General features: G+C 42.4%; 1 protein-coding gene across 1 annotated transcript in view; it reads left to right on the top strand.

Annotated features, from left to right (window-relative positions):
* Positions 1 to 16,201: 16,201 nt before the first annotated feature.
* Positions 16,202 to 25,031, top strand: part of LOC140485916 (NXPE family member 3-like) — a 39,094-nt gene continuing 30,264 nt past the window's right edge. Inside the window, exon 1 of the mRNA XM_072584363.1 lies at positions 16,202 to 16,863. Coding sequence (XP_072440464.1) covers positions 16,259 to 16,863 — 605 coding nt within the window. The 5' untranslated portion in view covers positions 16,202 to 16,258. The remainder of the gene's footprint in view (positions 16,864 to 25,031) is intronic.

Here is a 25,031-nt window from a genome sequence, read left to right as displayed (position 1 = left end):
GATGCCCATACCTAGCAGTCACTGAATGTGTTGGACCTATATTTCCAAGGTGATCATCAACGTATTCATAAAGGCAACCAGAGGCACACATGTTGGGTTTAGCACAGCATTGGTAATGTTAATGGACTACTCCACCCTTCGATCCAGTTTACTGACAGCCTTAGTATTCTCCTGTTCCAGTTTCTGCAGTTTGTTGAAGCTATTCATGGCCAAGAATAGGATTTTCTGTCTGGAAGTGAGCAGGTGCCTGATTTCCAGCATTCCTCTGAGGCCTGCCTTTTTTTTTCCCCAACTGCAGAGATGTACTCACCAGGATCTGCTCCCAAGTCTAATCTGGAAGCCATATTGAGCATGGTGAAAGTTTCTGAGCTTGTCAAAAAATGTAGACAAAAGCCTCCTCAGAGGTGGAACTGGAATTGAGGGTCTCTGGTACTAACCATTGTCTGGGGAAGTTTTGCTGGCTTGATGTCTGCATGGGTGAGGAGAGGGAATTAGTTCCAGAAGAGGAATCAAAGCTTGTATTGATTAAGAATGAGTTAACTTTGGTGTTAATGGGAGAACACAGCAGCACAGCACAATGGAACTTACTGGGCTGATTCCTCGTAGACGATTCACTATCCTCACAAGAGTTTCAGGCTAGTTCCAGTATTTTCTGGTTATTGGGAGCGAGGCGTGAAGGATCCAATTTCTCTTACAAGAGATAAATGGATGGATTGAGTCTGTTGGAAATGGATGGAGAGTAATTAGCGGTGACGTACAAGTAAAAGAATTGGTGAGATGCACCTAGTTAATGAACAGGAAGCACAGAGGGCAGGAAATGTTAGTATTTTGGGAGGATGAGTTGGGTAAGAGCTGTTGTTTGGACATAATGCACACATTGCTGAGAATTGTATTCATGATCTTTGTGAACTGAGTGTACAGTGGCAGAGTTAGAACAAAGGTCCTGTGAATGTAAGGTATGTGCACCTTTATACCATGCCAGTCATTCACCTTCTTTCAACACTGTGGGAGTCCTGCTTCACTCTGACAGATATTGATTTATAGAATCATAGAATGCCTACAGTACATAGAGAGGCCATTTGGCCCATCGGGTCTGCACCAACCCTCCAAAGAATATCCCATCCAGACCCAGCCCCAGCCCCAACCTTATCCCCGTAAACATTTACCCTGGCAAATCTACTTAACTTGCACATCTATGGACTAAGTCAGAAGTCACAAGACACCAGGTTATGGTCCAGTAGGTTTATTTGAAATCACAAAGTTTCATCAGGTGAAGTCCTGACTAAGGAACTGCGCTCCAAAAGTTTATGATTTCAAATAAACCTGTTGCACTATAACCTGGTGTTGTGTGACGTCTGACTTTGTCCACCCTAGTGCAACACAGGCACCTCCACATCATCTTTGAACTATGGGTGGAAACTGAAGTACCCAGAGAAAAACCATGCAGACACAGGGAAAATGTGCAAACCACATGCAGAAAGTCACCCAAGGCTGGAATCGAACCCAGGTCCCACTAGGCTGCAGTTTGCTCCCTGGTTGGCTGTGCCTGTAGTTGTGCTTTCCAATGGCAATCAGCTAGAAAAGGAACTGCATGCCACTCCACCAACCCCTCCAGATACAGCTCAAGATTATCATCTACAAAGTGGGAGCGAGTTTTCCTTTCCTCTAAGTCATGTCTGCAATGTTAAGCTTGAACACCCAGTGGAAGGGATACTTCCTAGCTTCCGGTTGTGTGCAGCTTAGATTTAAATAGAGCACCAGAGGTGCAAAAGTCAGAAGATCCCAGAAGTAGTGAGCACTTCCCCTTCTCCAGCTGAGCAATTCCGTGAGAAAGATGCCCAAGAACCTGGCTACGTAATTAATAAGGTGGAGTGAGGAAGGTTGCTTGACAAAGTGTGCCATGTTGTCGTACACACTACGAATCTCACTCCATAAACTATTTCACATGGAAGTGGGAAAGCATTCTGTTTTTCATTCATTGATGAGATGTGGGCATTACTGGTAGGACAAGCAATTATTGCCCATCATAAACTGCCCTTTGTGAAGACAGCAGTGAGCTGCTTTCTTGAATTGCTGCAGTCCATGTGCTTTAGGTAGACCCACAATGTTGCAAGGATGGGTGTTTCAGGACTTGAACCCAACGGTACTGAAAGAATTGTTGTATATTTCCAAGTCAATATGGTGAGTGGCTTGGAGGAAACGTGCTGGTGGTGATGTTCCCATGTATCTGCTGCGCTTGTCCTTCTGAATGGAAGAGGTCATCAGGTTGGAAGGTGATGTCTAAGGATCTTTGTTGAATTTTTGTGGTGTACCTGTAGATGGTATACACCACTGCTACTCTATATGGAGATTAGTTATCCATGATTATTGCCATCCCTTTAACATAAGGGTGCAATATTTCTTCTCAATTATTTTCTCCAACATTAAGGTTAATGTTAGAGAGACTGTAAACCACACTTACCAGTGAACTTTTTGCCCTGCATTCCTCATCTCCACCCAGTGATTTTCCACCCTGATGTCCAGCAGCAAGTTCATCTTTAACAAATGTTTTTTAACTGTGCTATCCCCTCTGTCTTTTTGTAACTTCCTATTCCTCTTGAATGTTAAATGCTGCTCAATATTGAGGAACAAACTCTTGTCATTCTACAGCCATGTCTTTGTAATAGAGCATATTTGTTTACAGGAGTCCCCAGTTTATGAACATCCGACCTATAAATACTTGTGCTTACAAATACATTCCCAAATAGGGGTATATTTTTAAAGATCTGACATAAGAACAATTCCCGTATTTACAAACAGCTTTTTAATATTGTCCAACATAGTGTTCCGATTTGCATACAAATCGACTTGCAAATGGACTCAAAATTGGAACACATTTGCAACCTAGGGACTGCCTGTACTTCAATTTGTACAGTCAAATTTTAATTGTTTAATTTGTTGTGAATGCTATGCACATTCTGATACAGAGCCATTAGCTTTGTCTTTTTCTTATCTCTGTAACACATAGTGGTCGTCTGTGGGTTAAGTATTAGATTTTTTCTCTCTGGGTACAACTCCAATGGAGGACTGCGCTAGTAATCGAGCCCCATTCATCCATAAACTATACCATAAGTACTGATAGTTTATTTAACTACCAATATAGTCATTTGTTTCCATTTATTATTGTTATCTCGATCAAAATAGATTTTCACCAGATTTTTTTCAACTCAAAAATAACTTGTTTATGAGGAAAGAAACTTATGCATAACAAATGACAAAACTAGTCACGTAAACTATTATGTTCAATTAAACTATATCACACTCAATCCTAAAATATGCATTCATTCACAGACCGAACAAGACACCATGCTGCAGAGGTATTATGTGTCGGAAAAGAAAGGGTAAAGAGAACAACATATTGTGGATCAAGAATCCAAACTAAAATGGCAGAATGAGTTGACTCACTACAAGTTTGTTTGGTTTCCAGTCAACAAGATCAAGTTGCTATTGGCCACAAAGCAATAAAAACCCTCACTTTGAATGAAAACTTGGTCCAATCAAGGCTGTTGGAATATGTTAACAGTTTAGCTTTCAAAGTTTATGAGGAGATCAGAAATATTGATTTCTGGAACATTCTCTGATTCCAAATAAATACTTCACTGAGATATTGCTTCAGCTGGTTTTCGTTAACAGTTTTATGTTTTACTCACTGAGAGAGATTTGGAAATGTTTTCCCTCCTGACAACTTTACTAAGGTCTGCGCTAAAACAAAAACCATAAGTCCATAGGCTGTTGCTACTTGATGGCAGCAAAAATCCTACCATTTTTCCTTCAGGCTTGTTGTCAAGCCGTTAAAGGCACAAATCAATCTCAACTCTTAAAAGCTTTAGGTTTTCACCTTTTCCCACAAACAGTTTATTTTTAATAAACAGCAAATAAACCAAAATGCTCCTTGACTCTTGACCTTTTCTAAGAAATCAGATGATAAATTCCACATCAACTCAGTAACACCCAAATAGTTCATTTTTCTAGCATTCTTTCTGCCAGTCTTTGATCCTTATTTTCCATATTACAATTTTACTTGCCTTGCCTCCACTCTATGAAATACTACCTATTTCCATATTTGATCCCTTGCCTCTATTATTTAGCTTGAACCCTACTCTGCAAGGGGAGATTCTATTCAATAGTTGGAGTTATGCCTAGCACAGAAAATGGTTGTGGCTGCTAGAGATTAATGATCTTAACATCAGGAGGTTCTCAGAATAGCATCCTAGGCCCAATCACCTTCAGTTGCTTCATCAATGATTTTCTCTCCGTCATAATGTCAAAGAAGAGAATATTCAGTGATAAATGCACCATTTGTGGCTGCTCAGATACTGAAGCAGTTCTATGCCCAAAGATGGCAAGATTTGGACTGACAAATGGAAAGTAACATTCACACCACACAAGTTCCAGGCAATGACCATTTTTAACAAATAAGAATCCAACCATTACGCCTTAAAATTCATCATTTGGAGGTGCCGGTGTTGGACTGGGGTGGACAAAGTTAAAAATCATTTAACATCAGTTTATTATCGAGAGAATGGTGCTGGAAAAGCACAGCAGGTCAGACAGCATCCCAGGAGCAGGAGAATTGACATTTTGGGCATAAGCCCTTCATCAGCAATAGGCTTGTGGGCCGGGGGGGGCCGAGAGATAAATAGGGGGGGGGGGGGGGGGGGGAGGTTGGGTGGCAGGTAGCTGAGTGCTTTCAAATAAACCTGTTGAACTATAGCCTGGTGGTGTGTGGTTTTTACCCTTGAAATTCAATGGGATCACTATCACTGAATCCCCCAATACTGACATCCTTGTAGAGGCTCAGAATTCTGTGGCAGGTTAACACACCTCCGATCTCCTCTATACCAAACCATAAGCCCCAATGCATAAGCCAGAAATATGACTGAATACTGTCTAATTGCCTGCATGGGTGCAGCTCCAATGAATGTAACATTCTGGAGAATTACTTTCCACTTCTCCCTTTCTACATTTTTTCCTATACCCTCCTTGTCCTCAAACCTACGCACAACTGCAACTTGATTACTATCTCCCCTGAGCTAATCATTAGCTGTATTTTGGCACTCTTCCTTTCTAGGTATAAAGTTTATGATAGCCTACTGACAAAGTAGGCACTTATGTTTAAACATGTGTCTGCAATCATGGTGCTATAAAAGGACAATACAAATAAGCATGCAGTAGTTAAGACTATTAGGCTGCTGTCCAGATATATAAGAAATTAGACATAAGATCAGAAGTAGCCCAAGTATCCAGTGAGATCATGGCTGATCTAATAATCATCATCTCCAACTTCCTGCCTTTTCCCCATAATCCTTGATTCCCTTTATTGATTAAACATTTGCCCATCAGCCTTGAATATACTTAACAATGCAGCTTCAACAGCCTTCAGCAGCAAATAATTTCACAGATTCACTACCCTCTGAGAAAAGAAATTTTTCCTTATCTCTGTCATAAATAGGCAACTCCTTCTTCTGTGATTATGCCCTCTGATTCTAGGCTCTCCAGTAAGGGAAACAACCTCTCCACATCCACCCTGTCAAGTTCCTTAAAAATCTTGCAAATTCAATAACGTTGAATTCTTCGAAATTCCAATGAGTACACATGCAACCTACTCAACCTTCCCTCTTAAAAGAGTCCCTCCAAACCCAGGATCGGCTTAGTGAACCTTCTCTAGACTGCCTCCAATGACAGTACATCTTAGATAAGGGGTCCAAAACTGTTCACAGTATTCCAGCATTGGCCTGGCTAATGCCTTGTATACTTTCTGGGAAACCTCCCTACTTTTATATTCCATTCCCTTTAAAACAAAGGCCAATTGTTCATTTGCCTTCCTTATTACCCACTGAACTTGGATGCCAGCTTTTCAGTTAGTGTTTACTTTTCCCATTTCTTTCTTTCAGATAAAATAATCTGCAAGTATTTGCCAAACTGCGTAGAAATATAAGCCAATTGTGAGGCCTCAAGTACCCACCATGTCTGTACGCCAATCCACTTTCCAGCTGATGACATTTTTGCTGCTGATTCGAAACATGGACTGCATTAAGGTATTGGGGATGAATAGTTATGATGATTATCCAGTTGGCTGGTCTTAGGATGATTTTATGTTTTGCCTTTTACTTTTGTAATGGATGCTTATGCTCTTTTTGCTGCTATTGTCACCTCTTACATTTCTTTCCTCCCTCTTCTCCTGAAACAATAATAAACTCCCTGAGTTGAGCTTCAACATGCCCCGGTTTTGGACCACTTCTTTATCTGCCTGGCTATTAAGTGCCAGCAGGCTAACGTAAGGCATGTCCAATCTTGCCCTCATCCAACATACACACATATTTCCATTAAGGAAGCCCATGTGTTGCCTTTGTTAAATGAGGGTCACATTTTCACCCAAATTCCCTAATGTCTCCCAGCACATAGACAGTAAGCATCTTCCCAATTCCTTGCTGGTGTCCTTTTCAACTGCAAGGAGCAGTGCAACTAAAGACTGCCACTTACTCCTTTAAGGGTAGAATAATCCGGCAAGCCAGTTTGGAGATTCCATTATGCAATTAACGCAACATGTCACAAAAAGCTAGGGGGCAAAGAATAAATGATGATCAGATGAGTGTCAACATCACAGCAGAAATCGAGGAAGCAAGGAATTAAAGGCTGGGCTTTGCGAGTTTGTAAGATTATAAAAAATAGATGCAAGACACTGCAAGAGGCTAGAGAAGAAATTGCAGGGGCCCCAGTTGATATTTTTGCAGGTTAGTCACGGGTAAGGTCCCAGAAGGTAGTGAATGCTGTGCCATTATTCAAGAAGGGCAGCAAAAAAAAGTCTGGAAACTACAGACCAGTAAGCTTAACATCTGTGGTGGGTAAGTTACTTGAGAAGATTCTTCATAAACATGCATTTGGAAAGACAGGATTAGATTAGGAGTAGTCAGCATGGCTTTGTGAGTGGGAGACCACGCCTCACAAATTTGTTAGAGTTCTTTGATGAAGTGACAAGGAAAGTTGATGAGGGCAGGGCAGCAGATGTAGTCTCTATGGATTTCAGTAAGGCCTTTGATAAGGTTTCACATGGTTAGATCTGGAAGGTTAGGTCGCATGGAATCCATGGTAATCTGGCAATTTGGATACAAAATTGGCTTGATGGTAGGAAGCAGAGGGTAATAGTGGAAGGATGTTTGTCAGACTGGAGGCTTGTGACTAGTGGAGTGCTTCAGGGGTCAGTGCTGAGCCCATTGTTGGTTGATATCTATATCAGTGATTTGGATGAGAATGTACAAGGCATGATTCGTAAGTTTGCTGATGACACTAAGATAGGCGGTAACTTGGACAGTGAAGAAGGTTATTAGAAATTGCAGCAGGAGGTTGATCAGCTGGGGAGGTGAGCCGAGAAGTAGCAAATGGAGTTTATTGTCAGTAAGTATGAGGTCTTGCATTTTGGAAAGTCAAATCCAGGTAGGAGTTTCATGTTGAATGGGAGGGCCTAAAGGAGTGTGGAAGGACAGAAGGACCTTAGAGTTCAGGTGCACGGTTCTCTGAAAGTGGAGTCAGGGCAATGGAGAAGGCTTTAGGCACACTGACCTTCATCAGTCAGGGCATGTTATGTTGCAGTTATACAGGATGTTGGTGAGGCAGAACTTGGAGCATTGTGTTCAGTTTTATCACCTTGTTAAGGGAAGGATTTTATTAACCTGAAAAGTGTGGAGGAGAAATTTACAAGGATGTTTCCTGGATTCAATTGTCTGAGTTAGAGGGAGAGGTTAGACAGGCTAGGACTTTGCTTCTTTAGAGCGTAATGAGGGCAAACCTTATAGAAGTGTATAAGATCATGAAAGGCATGGATATGGTGAATGCACTCAGTCTTTTTCTGGGAATCGAGCACTAAAGGGCATCAGATTAAGATTAGGGGGAAAGAATAAAAGGGAACCTGAGGGGCACAGAGGTTGGTACGCATATGGAACGAGCTGCTAGCGGAAGTGATTGAGGTGGATAGATTATCAAAATTTAAAAGGCATTTGGACAAGTACACGGATAGGAAAGGATTAGAAGGATGTGGGCTAAGTGCAGGGAAACGGGGTTAGCATGGATGGACATTTTGGTCAGCATGGACCAGTTTGGGACAAAGGGCTTGTATCCGTGCTGTATGACTCTATGACTAGGCCATTTGGCCCATCATGCCTACTTCTCTAGTCAATACAAACATGGCTCATCTGACTGTAGCCTCAATCAATTTTTCTGCCTGTCCCCAATCATGCTTGAGTCCTTTATCAATTGACAATCTGTCTAAATCAGCCTTTAATGTACTCAAAAACTTAGCCTTCATTACTGTCTAGGGAAGAGATCACTGGCCATCAAGAGAAGAAACTTCTCCTCTTCTTCATTGTTATGAAAGCCTAGATTTTGCTTTAGAATATAATGTTTGATTTTAAGCTTACATCGTTTAACTCTAGGCAAGTGGAGGCATCTGATTGAGAAACTGAAAAGCAACTTTGATGAAAATGCAACTCAAAAACGTTTGGATTTATTTGAAAGTTAACACATGTTGATCTTGCAAGGCCAGACTCCATAATGAAAAGAGTCAACAATGAATGATCAATCTCTGATGCAATGAAGCCAATGGGAAATGAAAACAGGCAGTAGGATCCATGAGCAATAGAAATTTGGAGGGTTTGAGCTATAGGGAGAGGGTGATTAAGCTGGGGCTGTTTTCCCTGGAGTGTCAGAGGCTGAGGGATGGCATTATAAAGGTTTATAAAATCATGGGGGGCATGGACTAGGTCTTTTCCCTCAGATGGGAGAATCCAGAACTAACGGGCAGAAGTTTAGGGTGAGAGAGGAAAGATATAAAAGTGACTTAAGGGGCAACTTTTTCATACAGAGTGTGGTGGGGTGTATGGAATGAGCTGCCAGAGAAAGTGCTAGAGATTGGTAATATTTAAAAAACATCTGGATGGGTATATGAATAGGAAGGGTTTGGAGGGATATGGGGCAGGTGCAGGCAAATGGGACTAGATTAATTTGGGATATCTGGTTGGCATGGACGGATTGGACCGAAGGATCTATTTCCGTGTTGTACATCTCTATTACTAAATTATTTATATGCATTGCAGAATCAAATATTTATAATGAAGGAAAAAATAATCACAGTCTGTTTAAGTTTAAAGCAAGCCACATTTCCGTGGAGATTCTGATTCATTGTGAATCCTTGCTTATAAGTTTCCTTTGCTTTGTTTTGTGTGTTGAAAGAAGCAGCAATTCGTTTGGGTTTTGTGAAAGAAAGGCTGCTGGAGAATTTGGTCTACCTTGCAGTGAGTGGAAGAAACCTGCAGAGGTCCTCACTGAGCCGTTTGGCAGAAAGCACTCTGAATCACAGAACAGATAGAGAAATAGCAGTCGTTGTATATCCATAGCCAAGACAGGTAGCTTTAGGATCACGGATCGTGAGGTCTTTAAAGACAATTGGAGCATTTCTGAGCCAGAAACAAATCAAAGGATTCCAATGATATTTGTATATCGAGATAGCTGAAATACTGTTGTCCATAGTTCCAGAAGTGTCTGAAAATGTTTGAAAGGATTAAAGCAGAGACGTCAACTCTGATTATGTCCTATGGAGCAGTGGGCAAAACAGTTTAGGATCACAAGGAATTGAGACCTAATATCTGGTTCTCCTCAAAATCTCTGGAACAAAGCCAGTCAAATCATGTACACCAAAACCAGCTACGAACATGCAATAACCTAAATCTTGTTAATTCTAACAGACTCTTCTAACTAGACCACAAAGTGATTTTTGTCTATAGCACTATATGAAGCAGGTCCTGTAGTACACTGAGTAAAAGCCATGGCTGAAACCATCATATGAGTAGCAGCTCGTACAGTGTAGTGAATTGTCACATCCATACAACATGGTAGAAAGTGCAATTGTTTTGACCATTTATTAGAGAATGCATGGTTAGCTGCGATTAGAGATCTTCCAATTCATACAGCCACAGAGTCATGGAGTCATTCAGCACAAAAACAGACCCTTTGATCCAAGTAGTCCATGCCAACCATAATCCCAAACTAAACTGGTCCCAACTTCCTGCACTTGGCCCATCCCACTCCAATCATTTCTTATTCATGTCTAAATGTCTTTTAAATGATGCAACGATATTCAGATCCACCACTTCCTCTGGAAGTTCATTCCATACACAAACCATTCTCTGAGGTTAAAAAAAAGGCCCCTCAGTCTTTTTTAAAACCTTTTCCTCTCACCTTCAAAATGTGCCTCCTAGTCATGAAATCCTCCACCCCAACTTATCTATACCCCTCCTTATTTTATCAGCTGCCATAAGGTCACCTCTCATCCTCCTACGCTCCAGTGAAAAAACATCTCAGTTTATCAGGCATCTCCTTATAACTCAAAACTTCCATTCCCAGCAACATCTTGGTAAATCTCTTCTGAACCCTCCAGCTTAATAATATCCTTCCTATAACAGGGAGATCAGAACTAGACACAATACTCTAGAAGGACCTTACCAACCTCCTATACAACCTCAACATAATGCTCCAACTCATGTTTAAAGATCTGAGCAATGACAACAAGCACGTTAAATGCCTGCTTAACCCCCCTAACTGTAGATGATGCAAAGTTTAAAGAATTATGAACTTGAACCCCTATATCTCTGTTCTATATCACTGCCCAAAGCCCTAATTTTAATTGTGAAAATTTTGTCTTTGTTTGTTTTACCAAAATGCAATACTTTGCATTTATCGAATTTAAACTCTATTTGCCACTCTTCACTCCATTTACCCAATTGGTAACAAAAAACAAAGAACAAAGAAAAGTTTACAGCCCAGGCACAGACCCTTCAGCCGTCCAAGCCTGTGCTGATTCAAATCGACCGCCTAAACCTATTGCCCAATTCCTAAGCATCTGTATCCCTCTGCTCCCCACCTACTCATGCATCTGTCCAGATGCACCTTAAATGAATCTACCATACCTGCCTCTGCTACCTCTTCTGGCAATGCATTCTAGGCACCTACCACCCTCTGTGTAAAGTATTTTCTGCATGTATCCCTCTTAAATCTTTCACCTCTTACCTTGAATGTGTGACCTCTTGTTATTGAATCCTTCGCCGTGGGAAAAAGCTTATCTCTCTCCACTCTGTCTATACCCTTCATGATTTCGTAGACCTCAATCAGGTCCCTCCTCAATCTCCTTTTTTCTAATGAAAACAATCCTAACCTGCTCAACTTCTCTTCAAATCTAGCACCTTCCATACCAGGCAACATTCTCATAAACCTTCTCTGCACCCTCTCCAAAGTGCCTACACCCTTTTGGTAATGTGGTGAGTAGAAGTGTACACAGTAATCCAGTTGCAGCCGAACCAAAGTCTTGTACAATTTTAACATGACCTGCCAGTTCTTATACTCAATATTCTGTCCCATGAAGGCAAGCATACCATGCCTTCTTGACCACTCTATCCACCTGTGTAGCCACCTTCAGGATATAATGGACCTGAACTCCCAGATCTCTCTGCTCATCAACTTTACCCAAGGCTCTTCCGCTTACAGTATAGTTTGCTCTAGAATTAGACTTCCCAAAATGTATCGCCTCACATTTGCCCAGATTGAACTCCATCTGCCACTTCCCCGCCCAACTCTCCAATCTATCTATATTCTCCTGTATTCTTTGACAATCCCCTATGCTTTCTGCTACTCCACCAATCTTCATGTCATCTGCAAACTTACTAATCAGGCCAACAATAGCCTCTTCCAGATCATTTATGAATATCACAAACAACAGTGGCCCCAATACTGATCCCTGTGGAACACCACTGGTCACCTTTCTCCATTTCGAGAAACTCCCTTCAACTACTATTCTCTGTCTCCTGTTGCTCAACCAGTTCTTTATCCACCTAGCTAGAACACCCTGCACACCATGTGACTTTACTTTCTCCATTAGTTTACCATGGGGAGTCTTATCAAATGCCTTACTAAAGTCCATGTATATGACATCTAGAGCCCTTCCTTCATCTATCACCTTGGTCATTTTCTCAAAGAACTCTAGTAAGTTGGTAAGGCACAGTCTCCCCCACACAAAACCATGTTGCCTATCATGATAAGCCCATACTTTTCCAAATATAATATATTTTATCCCTCAGTACCTTCTCCAACAACTTTCTTATCACTGACATCATACTCACTGGTCTGTAATTACCTGGAATATCCCTACTACTCTTCTTGTACAGGGGGACAGCATTAGCAACCCTCCATTCCTCTGGCACCTCACCTGTATTTAAGGATGCTACAAAGATATCTGTTAGGGCCCCAGCTATTTCCTCACTTGCCTCCCTCAGCAACCAGGGATAGATCCCTTCTGGTCCTGGGGTTTTGTCCATCTTAATATTCTTAGTCTACCCAACACATCTTCCCTCCTTATGTCAGTGTGAACCAGAGTAAATAAACTTCTATCTCTAATCTCAATATTCATCATGCCCCTCTCCTCAGTGAACACTGATGCAAAGTAATCATTGAGAATCTCACCTATTTTCTTAGGTTCGACACACAACCTTCCTTCCTTATCTTTTAGTGGACCAAGCGTTTCTCTAGTCACACTCTTGCTTCTAATATATGAATGAAAGGCCTTGGGATTCTCCTTAATTCTGTTCACTAAAGTTATTTCATTACCCCTTTTAGCCCACTTGATTTCTCGTTTAAGATTAGTCCTACTCTCCCAATATTCCTCCAAGGCCTGTTCTGTTCTTAGCTGCCTGGACCTTATATATGCTTCCCTTTTCTTCTTGGCTCGTTGCATGTCTCCTGTTATCCATGGTTCACAAATTTTGCCTTTCCTATCCCTTGTTTTCAAAGGAAAATGCCTATCCTGCACTATCTTCAACCTATCTTTGAAAGCCTCCTACATAAAAATTGTGGACTTCCCTTCAAATTGCTGCTCCCAATCTACATTTCCCAGCTCCTGCTGAATTTTGATATAATTGGCCTTGACCCAGTTTAGTACTCTTCCCTTAGGCCCACTCTTATGTTTGTCTATGAGCATTCTAAAACTTACAGAGAATTGTGGTCACTATTTCCAAAGAAATTCACCACTGCAACTTCTACCACCTGGCCTGGCTCATTCCCCAACAGTAGGCCCAATATGGCCCCTTTCCTAGTTTGACTATTGACATACTGCTCTAGAAAACTTTACTGGATGCTCCTTACAAATTCTGCCCCGTCCAGACCTCTGACACTAAGTGTATCCCAGCCAATGTTGGGAAAATTAAAATCCCATCACCACCACCCTGTTGTCTCTACATCTTTCAATCATCTGTTTTCCTATTTGCTCATCTAGCTCACGCTCACTGTTGGGAAACCTGCAGTACCTCCCCAACAATGTAACTACATCCTTCTTATTTCCAGCTCTATCCATAATGCCTCACTGCTCAAGCCCTCCATAGTGTCCTCCTTTAGCACAGCCGTGATATCATCCCTGCCCAGCAATGCAACTCCTCCCCACCATTTTACTTTCCTCCCTGTCCTGTCTGAAGCATCTCGATCCTGGAACATTTAGTTGCCAATCATGCCCTTACTTCAATCAAGTCTCTGCGATCACAATAATGTCATACCTCCAGGCACCAATCCAAGCCCTAAGTTCATCTGCCTTAAACACTATACTCTTTGCATTACTTCAGGCCACCAGTTTTTTGTGTTCATCTTTGCTCTGCCTATTCTTCCCCTTGGTAATGCTAACGTCATGATCCTTACAGTCTCCAGTTTCCACCTCACTGTCTACTACTCTTCTCTTCTGGTTCCCAACCCCCTGCCACATTAGTTTAAACCCTCCCCAACAGCAGTAGCAAAACCTCCCCCAAGGACATTAGTTCCAGTCTGGTTCAGGTATCGACCATCCAATTTGTAATTGTCCCACCTTCCCAGAACTGGTTCCAATGTCCCACAAATCTGAACTCCTCCCTCCTACACCATCCCTCAAGCCACATGTTCATCCTCCCTATTCTTGATCAAGATCTCTTTGTAATCTTAAATAACTTTCCTCACTGTCCGCTATAAACTTGGTGTCATCTGCAAACTTACTAACTACGCTTTTTATATTCTGATTGAAATCATTTATAGAAATGACAAACAAAAGTGGGCCCAGCACCAGTCGCTGTGAAACACCACTGGTCACAGGCCTCCAGTCGGAAAAACAACAATCCCACCATCACTCTCTGTCTCCTGTCATTGAACTAATTTTATTTCCAACTGGCAAGCTCACCCTGCATCCCATGTGATCTAACTTTACTAATTGGTCGACAGTGTGGAACTTTGTCTAAGGCTTTACTTAAAGTCCAAGTAAACAATGTCTACCATTTTGCCCTCATCAATCTTATTGGTTACTTCCTTAAAAACCCAATCAAATTTGTGAGACATGATTTCCCTCACACAAAACTATGCTGACAATCCCTAATTGATTTAAGCTTCTTCAAACGCTGATCTTTTTTGTCCAGCTCAGTGACTGCCTGTATACTTGAATTTTCAGCCTAATGCTAGAGATCTGTGTGTTGCAGGATTTTGCCAAGTATTTATTGTCCATCCACAGTTGCCCATGAGAAGGTGGCAGTTAATTGCCTTCTTGAGTCATTGCAATTCCCCAACACTGTCAAAATGGAGGGAGTTAAATGATTTAAGCCTAGCAATGGTGAAGGAACAATTATGTAGTTTCAAATCAGAATGTATGTTTGGAGGAGAACTTGCGGGTGTGGGTGTTAATATGCATCTGCTGCCCTGTCCTTTTGGGTATCAGAGGCTACAAATTTCAAAGGTGTAAGTCTAAGGAGCCAATGTAAATGGAGTCATATCTAGCAAAATGGAAAATGGTTTTTATTGGACGTCAATAATCTCACTTCCAGGACATCATTGCAGAAGTTCTTAAGGATAGTGTCCTAGGCTAAAATCATGTACAGATTCTCCATCAATAACCTTACTTTCATCATAAGCCCAGAATTAGGGACATTTGCTGATGTTTGCACAATGTTCAGTACCACTTGCATCTCCGCAGATACTAAAGGATCAGTGTAGCAGGACCTGGACAACATCCAAACTTGGCCTGATAAGTGACAAGTGGCAGACAAAGACCATCTCAAACAAAAGTTAATCAAAACATCACCTATTGACAATTAAGGGCATGACCCATTGTCAAATTCTCTTTAAATATTCTAGGGCTTACCACTGATCAGAAACTGAACTAGGCTGTTGTATAAATGAATGGAAATGAAAAAGTCAATTCAAGATAAACTGAGGCTTTGACCAATCTCATACTTAATGCAGCTAATGCTGAAGCATCAAGCTGTTTGGGCCATTTTAGTGGCTTAGACTGACAGCAGTTGGAGACTTGCATTGTCTTCTTGTGAGCCATACAGTTCTTACCTACTTCTTGCTGTGGTAGTTAATGTGCCTAAGAGTTACTGTTACCTGTATATATTTACTGGAGTATAATCTACTATGTTCTGTTATCTAAGACAAGACTCTGCTGAGACATTTTAGTGATTCATCCGTCATCGTGGATTATTGGACAGACATTTAGACTAGAATAATGAAGAGAATGGGTGGCAAGGTTCGATCAAACTACAAGGGGTTGGTAGTCAGGCCTTCTCATCTTTATTATAATATGTCATATAAATATTGTTGCTACTCAGATGGCTCCAGAGCTTAGAATTCTACGTCAAGTATTCCATCTCCCATCTCTCCAAAGCCACCAATTTGCGGGAGCATGTTTTGCATTATTTCATGTCCTACAACACCTCATCCCAAGGATCCCACAGTCCCGGCTCAGAGTATTGGTATATCGGGTGTCAGGCCAGACTCTCATTCATAATCACAATATCAGAAAATGACAAGCTTTCCAAATTTAAAAGTATGTCACAGTCTGTGCCAAAAGTCCAAAAAACATCTAAGGCCTAAACTACTCTGTTTAGCTTTCTTGCTTTTTCTCTTTAACAAGTTGAAGGATTACAATTGAAAATGACAAATGGAAGCAGGATATAGAAAATATTTATTAAAAAAATTTCCTTCCTATTCACAGTATAGTAAATATTCAGCATCTAGACCAGGGCAAAGTAAGAAAAGATACCCAGCTTCAGCATCAAAGTCAACAAAGGAACACATTGAAGAAGAGCAGGCACCTTGGACAGACAGGTTATTGCAATGTGGCTACCAGAATCATAGCTTCACCCCTGAAGAAAGGTCAGAGGGAACATTCCTTATGAAAATGATCGAATGGCCTACACCCCCGAATTCTGCTGTGCCCTTTCAGAAAAGCAGCGACCCATCACGTGTTCGCTTTGTAATTTTAAATTCTGTAAAGACTTTCTATGTGGGAGATCAGTTACAAGTGATGCTGCAGATGAGAGATTTTGATCGTCACCCAAAGCAATATGGGGGTGACTATCTCCAAGCTCGGATCCACACCCCAGCTTTAAAAGCTGGTTCAGCAGGAACAGTTATAGACAACCAAAATGGAATTTATCGTATCAATTTTAAATTACTTTGGCCGGGGAAAGTTAAAGCTTTTGTTTTGTTGGTTCATCCCAGTGAAGGGATCCAAGCACTTAAAAGACTACGTGAGAAACAGCCAGAGAGAGCATATTTTCAAAGTACTTTCAAATCAGGAAATGCCTCCGAGACTACTGTGTGTAATCTTTGTTTGCCTCAATCTCAACCATTCTGTAACTTTACTGACCCCAAGACTGGGGAGCCCTGGTTCTGTGACAAACCAAAGAAGCTTCCCTGTTCTGCTCGCTTAACCCACACAATGGGAGAGTATCAGCAAGATCTCTTCGTAGGAGAAGAAGAACGTTACTTCCAAAGGTATGTCGCTGAACAATTTCTTATTTACTATAGTTTGATTGCTGCTTTCCTCACATGAGACACAAAGCAAGGTCTTGAACAGCTTCTACAATCACAAGAGCATTTGTCAGTTTCCGCTGAACTCAGTTTCGCGATGCGTTTACTTCCTCTGAAGGGAACGAAGCATTTACTTTTACAAAGGACTGTGTAACTAACCCTTAGGTTTAAAAATATCCAGTCACTCTTGCTTGAGATGCTTGTATTTCTTTGCTTTTGTCAGTGTTTCCACAAGTTTATCAGTACAGGTAAATTGAATACACTTTTCTTTTTGATGTACATTGAGATCGTTTTTGGATAATCTAAAATTCAGATAATCAAGGTTCCTCTGTATATTAGCAGAATGGCGGCAATTGGCAGATTTAGATTAGATTACTTACAGAATGGAAACAGGCCCTTCGGCCCAATAAGTCCACACCGACCCGCAACCCATTCCCCTAACACGACGGTCAATTTAGCATAGCCAATTCACCTAACCTGGACATTTTTGGACTGTGGGAGGAAGCCCACACAGACACAGGGAGATTGTGCAAACTCCACACAGACAGTCACCCGAGGCAGGAATTGAACTCAGGTCTCTGGCGCTGAGAGGTAGCAGTGCTAACCACTGTGCCACCATGCCACCAATTTATGATAAGCTATTGGTAGATCTTTAAACAAAATCCTTGAAGCTAAGTTGTTTTTAAAAACTTTGATGGATATTTCAGCTTCTGCCTTAATTCTATGTGTATGTCCCAACATTTGCTTCACTTTGTAGAAAAAATTTTATGAAGTGATTATTTTAATGCCTTTCATTGCCCGTTTTCCTGTCTGTGAGAATTTTTCAAATTGTGACTGGTTACTTAGTGACATCACTACAACTTCACATGCAAATTCCAATAACATGACATTGAAATTAGTTGTATTTCAAGAGAGTTCACTTTCTTGTTATGGAAGTCAATAAATCTCATAGTGAGGTGGTTTTTGAGGTCAGCAAAACCCATGACCATCATATGCAGACATCAGCATTTTTATTCCCTGCATGCTGCTTAAATAGAACATAGAACAATACAGCACAGAACAGGCCCTTCGGCCCACGATGTTGTGCCGAACATTTGTCCTAGCTTAAGCACCTAAGCGTGTACTTATCCAATTGCTGCTTAAAGGTCACCAATGATTCTGACTCTGCTACTCCCACAAGCAGCGCATTCCATGCCCCCACCACTCTCTGGGTAAAGAACCTACCCCTGACATCCCCCCTATACCTTCCACCCTTCACCTTAAAGCTATGTCCCCTTGTAACACTCTGTTGTACCCAGGGAAAATGTCTCTGACTGTCTATCTATTCCCCTGATCATCTTATAAATCTCTATCAAGTCACCCCTCATCCTTCGCCGTTCCAATGAGAAAAGGCCTAGCACTCTCAACCTATCCTCGTATGACCTATTCGCCATTCCAGGCAACAGCCTGGTAAATCCCCTCTGCACCCTCTCCAAAGCTTCCACATCTTTCCTAAAGTGAGGTGACCAGAACTGCACACAATACCCCAAATGTGGCCTTACCAAGGTCATGGACAGCTGCAACGTCACCTCACGACTCTTGAATTCAATCCCTCTGCTAATGAACGCTAATACACCATAGGCCTTCTTACAAGCTCTATCTACCTGAGTAGCAACTTTCAAAGATCTATGAACATAGACTCCAAGATCCCTCTGCTCCTCCACCTTACTAAGAACCCTACCGTTAACCCTGTATTCTGCATTCTTATTTGTCCTTCCAAAATGGACAACCTCACACTTGACAGGATTGAACTCCATCTGCCACTCCTCAGCCCAGCTGTGCATCATATCTAAGTCCCTTTGTGGCTGACAACAGCCCTCCTCACTATCCACAACTCCACCAATCTTCATATCGTCGGCAAATTTACTGACCCACCCTTCGACTACTTCTTCCAAGTCATTAATAAAAATTACAAACAGCAGAGGACCCAAAACTGATCCCTGCAGAACTCCACTTGTAACTGGGCTCCAGGCTGAATATTTACCATCTACCAACAGTCTCTGACTTCGACCGGTTAGCCAGTTCTCTATCCAACTGGCCAAATTTTCCACTATCCCATGCCTCCTGACTTTCTATTTAAGCCTACAATGGGGAACCTTATCAAATGCCTTACTAAAATCCACGTACACTACATCCACTGCTCTACCCTCATTCACATGCTTGGTCACCTCCTCAAAGAATTCAATAAAACTTGTAAGGCAAGACCTACCCCTCACAAATCCGTGCTGGCTGTCCCTAATCAAGCAGTGTCTTTCCAGGCACTCATAAATCCTATCCCTCAGTACCCTTTCCATTACTTTGCCTACCACCGAAGTAAGGCTAACTGGCCTGTAATTCCCGGGGTTATCCCTATTCCATTTTTTGAACAGGGGCACAACATTCGCCACTCTCCAGTCCCCTGGCACCACCCCCATTGACAGTGAAGACGAAAAGATCATTGCCAACGGCTCTGCAATTTCCTCTCTTGCTTTCCACATAATCCTAGGATATATCCCATCAGGCCCAGGGGACTTGTCTATCCTCAAGATTTTCAAAATGCCTAATACATCTCCCTTCCTAACAAGTATCTCCTCTAGCTTACCAGTCCGTTTCATCCTCTCCTCTTCAACACTACGGTCCCTCTCATTTGTAAATACTGAAGAAAAGTACTCATTCAAGACCTCTCCTATCTCTTCCGACTCAATACACAGTCTCCCACTACTGCCTCTGATCGGACTTACCCTCGTTCTCATCATTCTCATGTTTCTCACATACGCACAAAAGGCCTTGGGGTTATCCTTGATCCTACCCACCAAAGATTTTTCATGCCCTCTCTTAGCTCTCCTAATCCCTTTCTTCAGCTCCCTCCTGGCTATCCTGTATCCCTCCAACGCTCTGTCTGAACCTTGTTTCCTCAACTTTATGTAAGCCTCCTTCTTCCTCCCCTCAAGACATTCAACCTCCCTCGTCAACCAAGGTTCCCTCACACGACCATCTCTTTCCTGCCTGACAGGTACATACATATCAAGAACACGTTGTATCTGTTCCTAGAAAAAGTTCCACATTTCAACGACATCCTTCCCTGATAGCCTATGCTCCCAACTTATGCTCCTCAGATCCTGTCTTGCACCCCTCCCCCAATTGTAAAACCTGCCCTGTTGCACGCACCTATCTCTCTCCATAACCAAGGTGAAAGTCACAGAATTGTGATCACCATTACCAAAATGCTCACCCACTAACAAGCCCATCACTTGTCCCGGTTCGTTACCAAGTACCAAATCCAATATGGCCTCCCGTCTGGTCGGACAATCTACATACTGAGTTAGAAAGGCTTCCTGGACACACTGCACAAACACCGCCCTGTCGAATCTACTTGATCTAAAGAGCTTCCAATCAATATTTGGGAAGTTGAAATAACCCATGACTACTACCCTGTGGCTTCTGCACCTTTCCAAAATCTGTTTCCCAATCTGTTTCTCCACATCTCTGCTGCTATTGGGGGGCCTATAGTAAACACCCAACAAGGTGACTGCTCCTTTCCTATTTCTGACTTCAGCCCATACTACCTCCAAAGGCAGATCCCCCTCGAACTGCCTTTCTGCAGCCATTATACCATTTCTAATTAGCAACGCCACACCCCCTCCTTTTTTACCACCTTCCCTAATCTTACTGAAACATTTGTAACCAGGAACCTCCAACAACCATTCCTGTCCCTCTTCTATCCACGTTTCCGTGATGGCCACAAAATCGTAGTCCCAAGTACCGATCCACGCCTTAAGTTCACCCACCTTATTTCTGATACTCCTTGCGTTGAAGAATACACACTTGAACCCATCTCTGTGTCCGCAAGTATTCCCTGTCAGTGCTACCTTCTCCATAGCCTCCCTACATTCTTGGACTTCCTGAAAAACAGCTAACCTACTTGCTGGACTACAAGTCCGGATCCCATCCCCCTGTCAAATTAGCTTAAACCCTCCCGAAGAGCGCTGGCAAACCTACCTCCCAGGATATTGGTGCCCTTCTGGTTCAGGTGCAACCCGTCCTGCTTGTACAGGTCCCACCTTCCCCAGAATGCAGTCCAATTGTCCAAATACCTGAAGCCCTCCCTCCTACACCATCCCTGCAGCCACGTGTTCAACTGCACTCTCTCCCTATTCCTTGCCTCACTGTCACATGGCACCGGCAACAACCCAGAGATGACGACTCTGTCCGTCCTAGCTTTTAGCTTCCATCCTAACTCCCTGAACTCCTGAATGACCTCCTCACCCCTCTTCCTACCTATATCGTTGGTGCCAATGTGCCACGACTTCTGGCTGCACACCCTCCCCCTTAAGGATTCTGAAGACACGGTTCGAGACATCTCGGACCCTGGCACCCGGGAAGCAACAAACCAACCGAGAGTCTCGCCCATGTCCACAGAACCACCTGTCTGTCCCTCTAACTATAGAGTCTCCTATAACTAACGCTCTCCTCCTCTCCCCCTTTCCCTTCTGAGCCTCAGAGCCGGACCTCGTGCCAGAGACCCGGTCACTGCAGCTTATCCCTGCTAGGCCGTCCCCCCCAACAGTATCCAAAGCGGTATACTTATTGTTGAGGGGAACGACCACAGGGGATCCTTGCACTGCCTGCTTCCTCCCCTTCCCACCTCTAACTGTTACCCAGCTACCTCTGTTCTCTGGCTAACTATGTCCCTGTAGCTTCTATCGATCACCCTCTCAGCCTCTTGAATAATTCTCAGTTCATCCAACTCCAGCTCCAGTTCCCTAACGCGGTCTGTGAGGAGCTGGAGCTGGCTGCACTTCCTGCAGATGAAGTCAACAGGAGCATCAGTGGTCACCCCTACCTCAAACATCCTGCAGGAGGAACATTCCACTGTCTGCGCTGCCATAACTCTACACTTAGTCTCCAAAACAAGAACACTAAGTAGCTTACCTGTTCAGCCAATTGAGTCCTTTTTTTTTAGGTTAGAGGAGGAGGGAGGGTGGGAGACACTACACGCGTAATGTCTCGTGTTCCTTCTCCACTCATTATAGGGTGGACAGCACAACAAGTTTAAAGTGAGAACAACCTTAAAAAGTTAATGCATCGTGTTTCCAGCCTTGTACTCTTTTCCAGGAATGTCAACTTTCACTTAAGTTTTAAACGGAAATTTATTTTTTGATATCACTCTTTCCCCAGCTACCTGATGATATCTTGATACTGATGCCCAGAGATTTGAAACATATACTTGGGATGGCATGGTGGCTCAGTGGTTCGCATTCTGCCTTGTAAAGCCAGGGAGTCAGGTTCAATTCCAACCTCGTGTGTCAGTCTTTGTCGAATTTGCATATTCTCCCAGTGTGGGTTTCCCCTGAATGCTCTAGTTTCCTCCCACAGTCCAAAGATGTGTAGGTTATGCAGATTGGTCATGCTAAATTGATCAAAGATGTGTGGATTAGCCATGGGAAATGCAGGATCTCAGGGAAAGGGGAGGGTGTTCTTTGGAAGATCAGTGTGAACTCAAAAGGCTGAATGGCCTGCTTTCACACTGTAGGGATTCTATGATTGTGCCTTTGATGTTGAATTGTTAAAATCTCCCTGCATACCCTTCAGTTTGCAATACAGTCCAGGCAAAACAGTGTGAACTGGTGCAAGTTTACAGCAATATCTGCTGTCCTTTTGGGTAATTTTACTGGTCAGAAGGGAAAACAATGGTCTGGATGACCACCATCACCATCTCCGGATATGTTCTATTTCACCAGCTGGACAGGCCCAGCAGAGTTGGCAGCACAGTTGTGTCTAGTCAGGAGGGAGATGTCCTGGGAGCCCTAAGCATTGATTTCCGACACCATCAAGCCTGATGATACCAAAACATGGGCAAGGAAACTTCCTACTGTTTACCAAAGACCAGCTTCTCTTAGTTGATGAATCAGTACTCCCCCATGTTGAACAGAGGAATCACTAGGGTGGTAAGGGTACAGAATGTATTCTGCTTGGGGAATTTCAATATCCACAGTAATGGCTTGGCAACAGCACGACTGACCAAGTTGGTAGGAACCTTACAGCATACAGCTGCCAGACAGCTGTCAGACTGGCAGATGGTGAGGGAACCAGCAAGAAAGAAAGCCCTCATCTTCATTATCTGTCCATTGCAGATGGATTGTTCCATGACAGTATCAGTTAAAGTGATCATCACACAGTCCTTGTGGGACAAAGTTCTTATTTTACATTGAAAATATCTTACATGGTGTAATGTAGCATTATGGCTGTTCTCAATAGTAAAGACTTCAAATTGATATAGTTGCACAAGACTAAACATCCATAAGGCACAGTAGGCCATCAGCAGCAGAAATGTGCTCCAACACAATCTTAACATCATGTCCTGCCATATCCCCACTTTACCATTGCTGTCAATCTAGGGGATAAATCCTGAATCAATGAAGAATGAATAAGAACATGCCAGGACAAATCCAACCCAGCTAATTACCACCCCATTAGTCTCCACTCAATTAGTAAAGGGATGGAAGGTGTCGTCAGCAGTGCTATCAAGCAGCATTTACTTAGCAATAAAATGTTCAGTGATGCCCAATTTGAGTTCCATCAGGGCCATTCAACTCCTGACCTCATGATAGTCTTGGCTCAAAGATAGATAAAAGAACTGAAATCCAGGGTGGAAGTGAGGGTAACAGCTGTTATGGACTAGACCAGACCACCCAAAACATTCTTAAGCAGACAGCCCCAAACCATAACTTTGCAATTTGTTTCGGTAAGTGTATAATGAAAATTATCCAGAGAAAGTTAGCGAAGTTGACTACCAGGTTTAAAATAGATAAACATTCATTCACAAAATTACACGATGAAACATAAACAATAGAATAAAGAACCCCTTCAGAACTCAGTCTATCCAAACGAGACTTAATTATGCTGTTCCAATTCCACACAACAGTCCCAATAAGCAAACACTGTTAGAAACCAGTATAGATGAATGGAACAGATGCTTACAGGTTGAAGTTAGAAGGGCAGAGAGAGAGAGAGAGAGAGAATTTGTTTCCACACAGCTCACTGTTGATGTCCCAACTACTGGACTGAACTAAACTGTTCAGCTCAGCTAAAGAACTGACCACTCCCTTTTCTTTATACAGGGCACTTCCAAAACATGACCACTTTAGCCTGAAATCTAATCTGCTTACATTTAAACAAAAAGCCTCTCAAAATCCTTTTCATCTCTGTACCTAACCAGTCTGGTTGGAGCCCGGCCTGGTTTATTACCCCTCTGGAAAAAATTAAGGACAGAGTATCCTGGAGCCAAGGAATAGCTTTTAATTTTAAAAAAAAGGGCTAACTTAGTGGCACCAGCCCCCCCTAAAATAAAATGAACCATCAATACCAAAAGATGGCTTCATTTTTAACCTTTCAAAATCCCTGTTAGTCTGAACACACAGATACACTATACTAACTATAAACATGCAAACAAGCACTACCACATGCAAATTCAAGCCGTGGCACACCCGCCACTGAATATCCCTGTATCTTATTCGAGTCTCAACAATGCAGTGGTAATCACAGTTTTGCGACTTTCCACGTACACAATTGTCAAATTGAATGGTTGTAACAACAAGCTCCATCTAAACAGTCTGGCATTTTTGTCCTTAAATTTCTCCACAAATGACAATGGGCTATGATCAGTGTGCATGATTGTCTCAGATGCATTGCTGGTAATATAAACACTGAAATGTTGCAATGCTAACACCAAGCTTAAAGTCTCTTTCTCCACCATTGAATATTTCTGTCGGTGAATGTTCAGCTTCTTAGAAAAATACCCGATGGGTTTTTCTATCCCCTCGTCATCCTCCTGCAGGAGCACCGCAGCGACACCCATCTCACTGGCATCAATAGCCACCTTGAAAGGCTTTTTGTAATCTAGTGTGGCTAATACTGGGGCAATGGTTAACACAGTTTTTAGGCTGTCAAATGCCTTTTGACAGTTTCCTGTCCACTGAAACTTCTTGCCCTTTTTTAACAATTCAGTGATTGGAGCAGCCACACTGCTAAAGTTCAGCACAAACATTCTGTAAAATCCACTCAATCCCAGGAACAACAGTACTGCTTTCTTCATTGACGGTGTGGGAATGCCC

Source organism: Chiloscyllium punctatum, chromosome 15 (assembly GCF_047496795.1).
Source record: "Chiloscyllium punctatum isolate Juve2018m chromosome 15, sChiPun1.3, whole genome shotgun sequence".
Lineage (NCBI taxonomy): Eukaryota > Metazoa > Chordata > Chondrichthyes > Orectolobiformes > Hemiscylliidae > Chiloscyllium > Chiloscyllium punctatum.
This window is presented reverse-complemented; position numbering and strand designations above follow the sequence as displayed.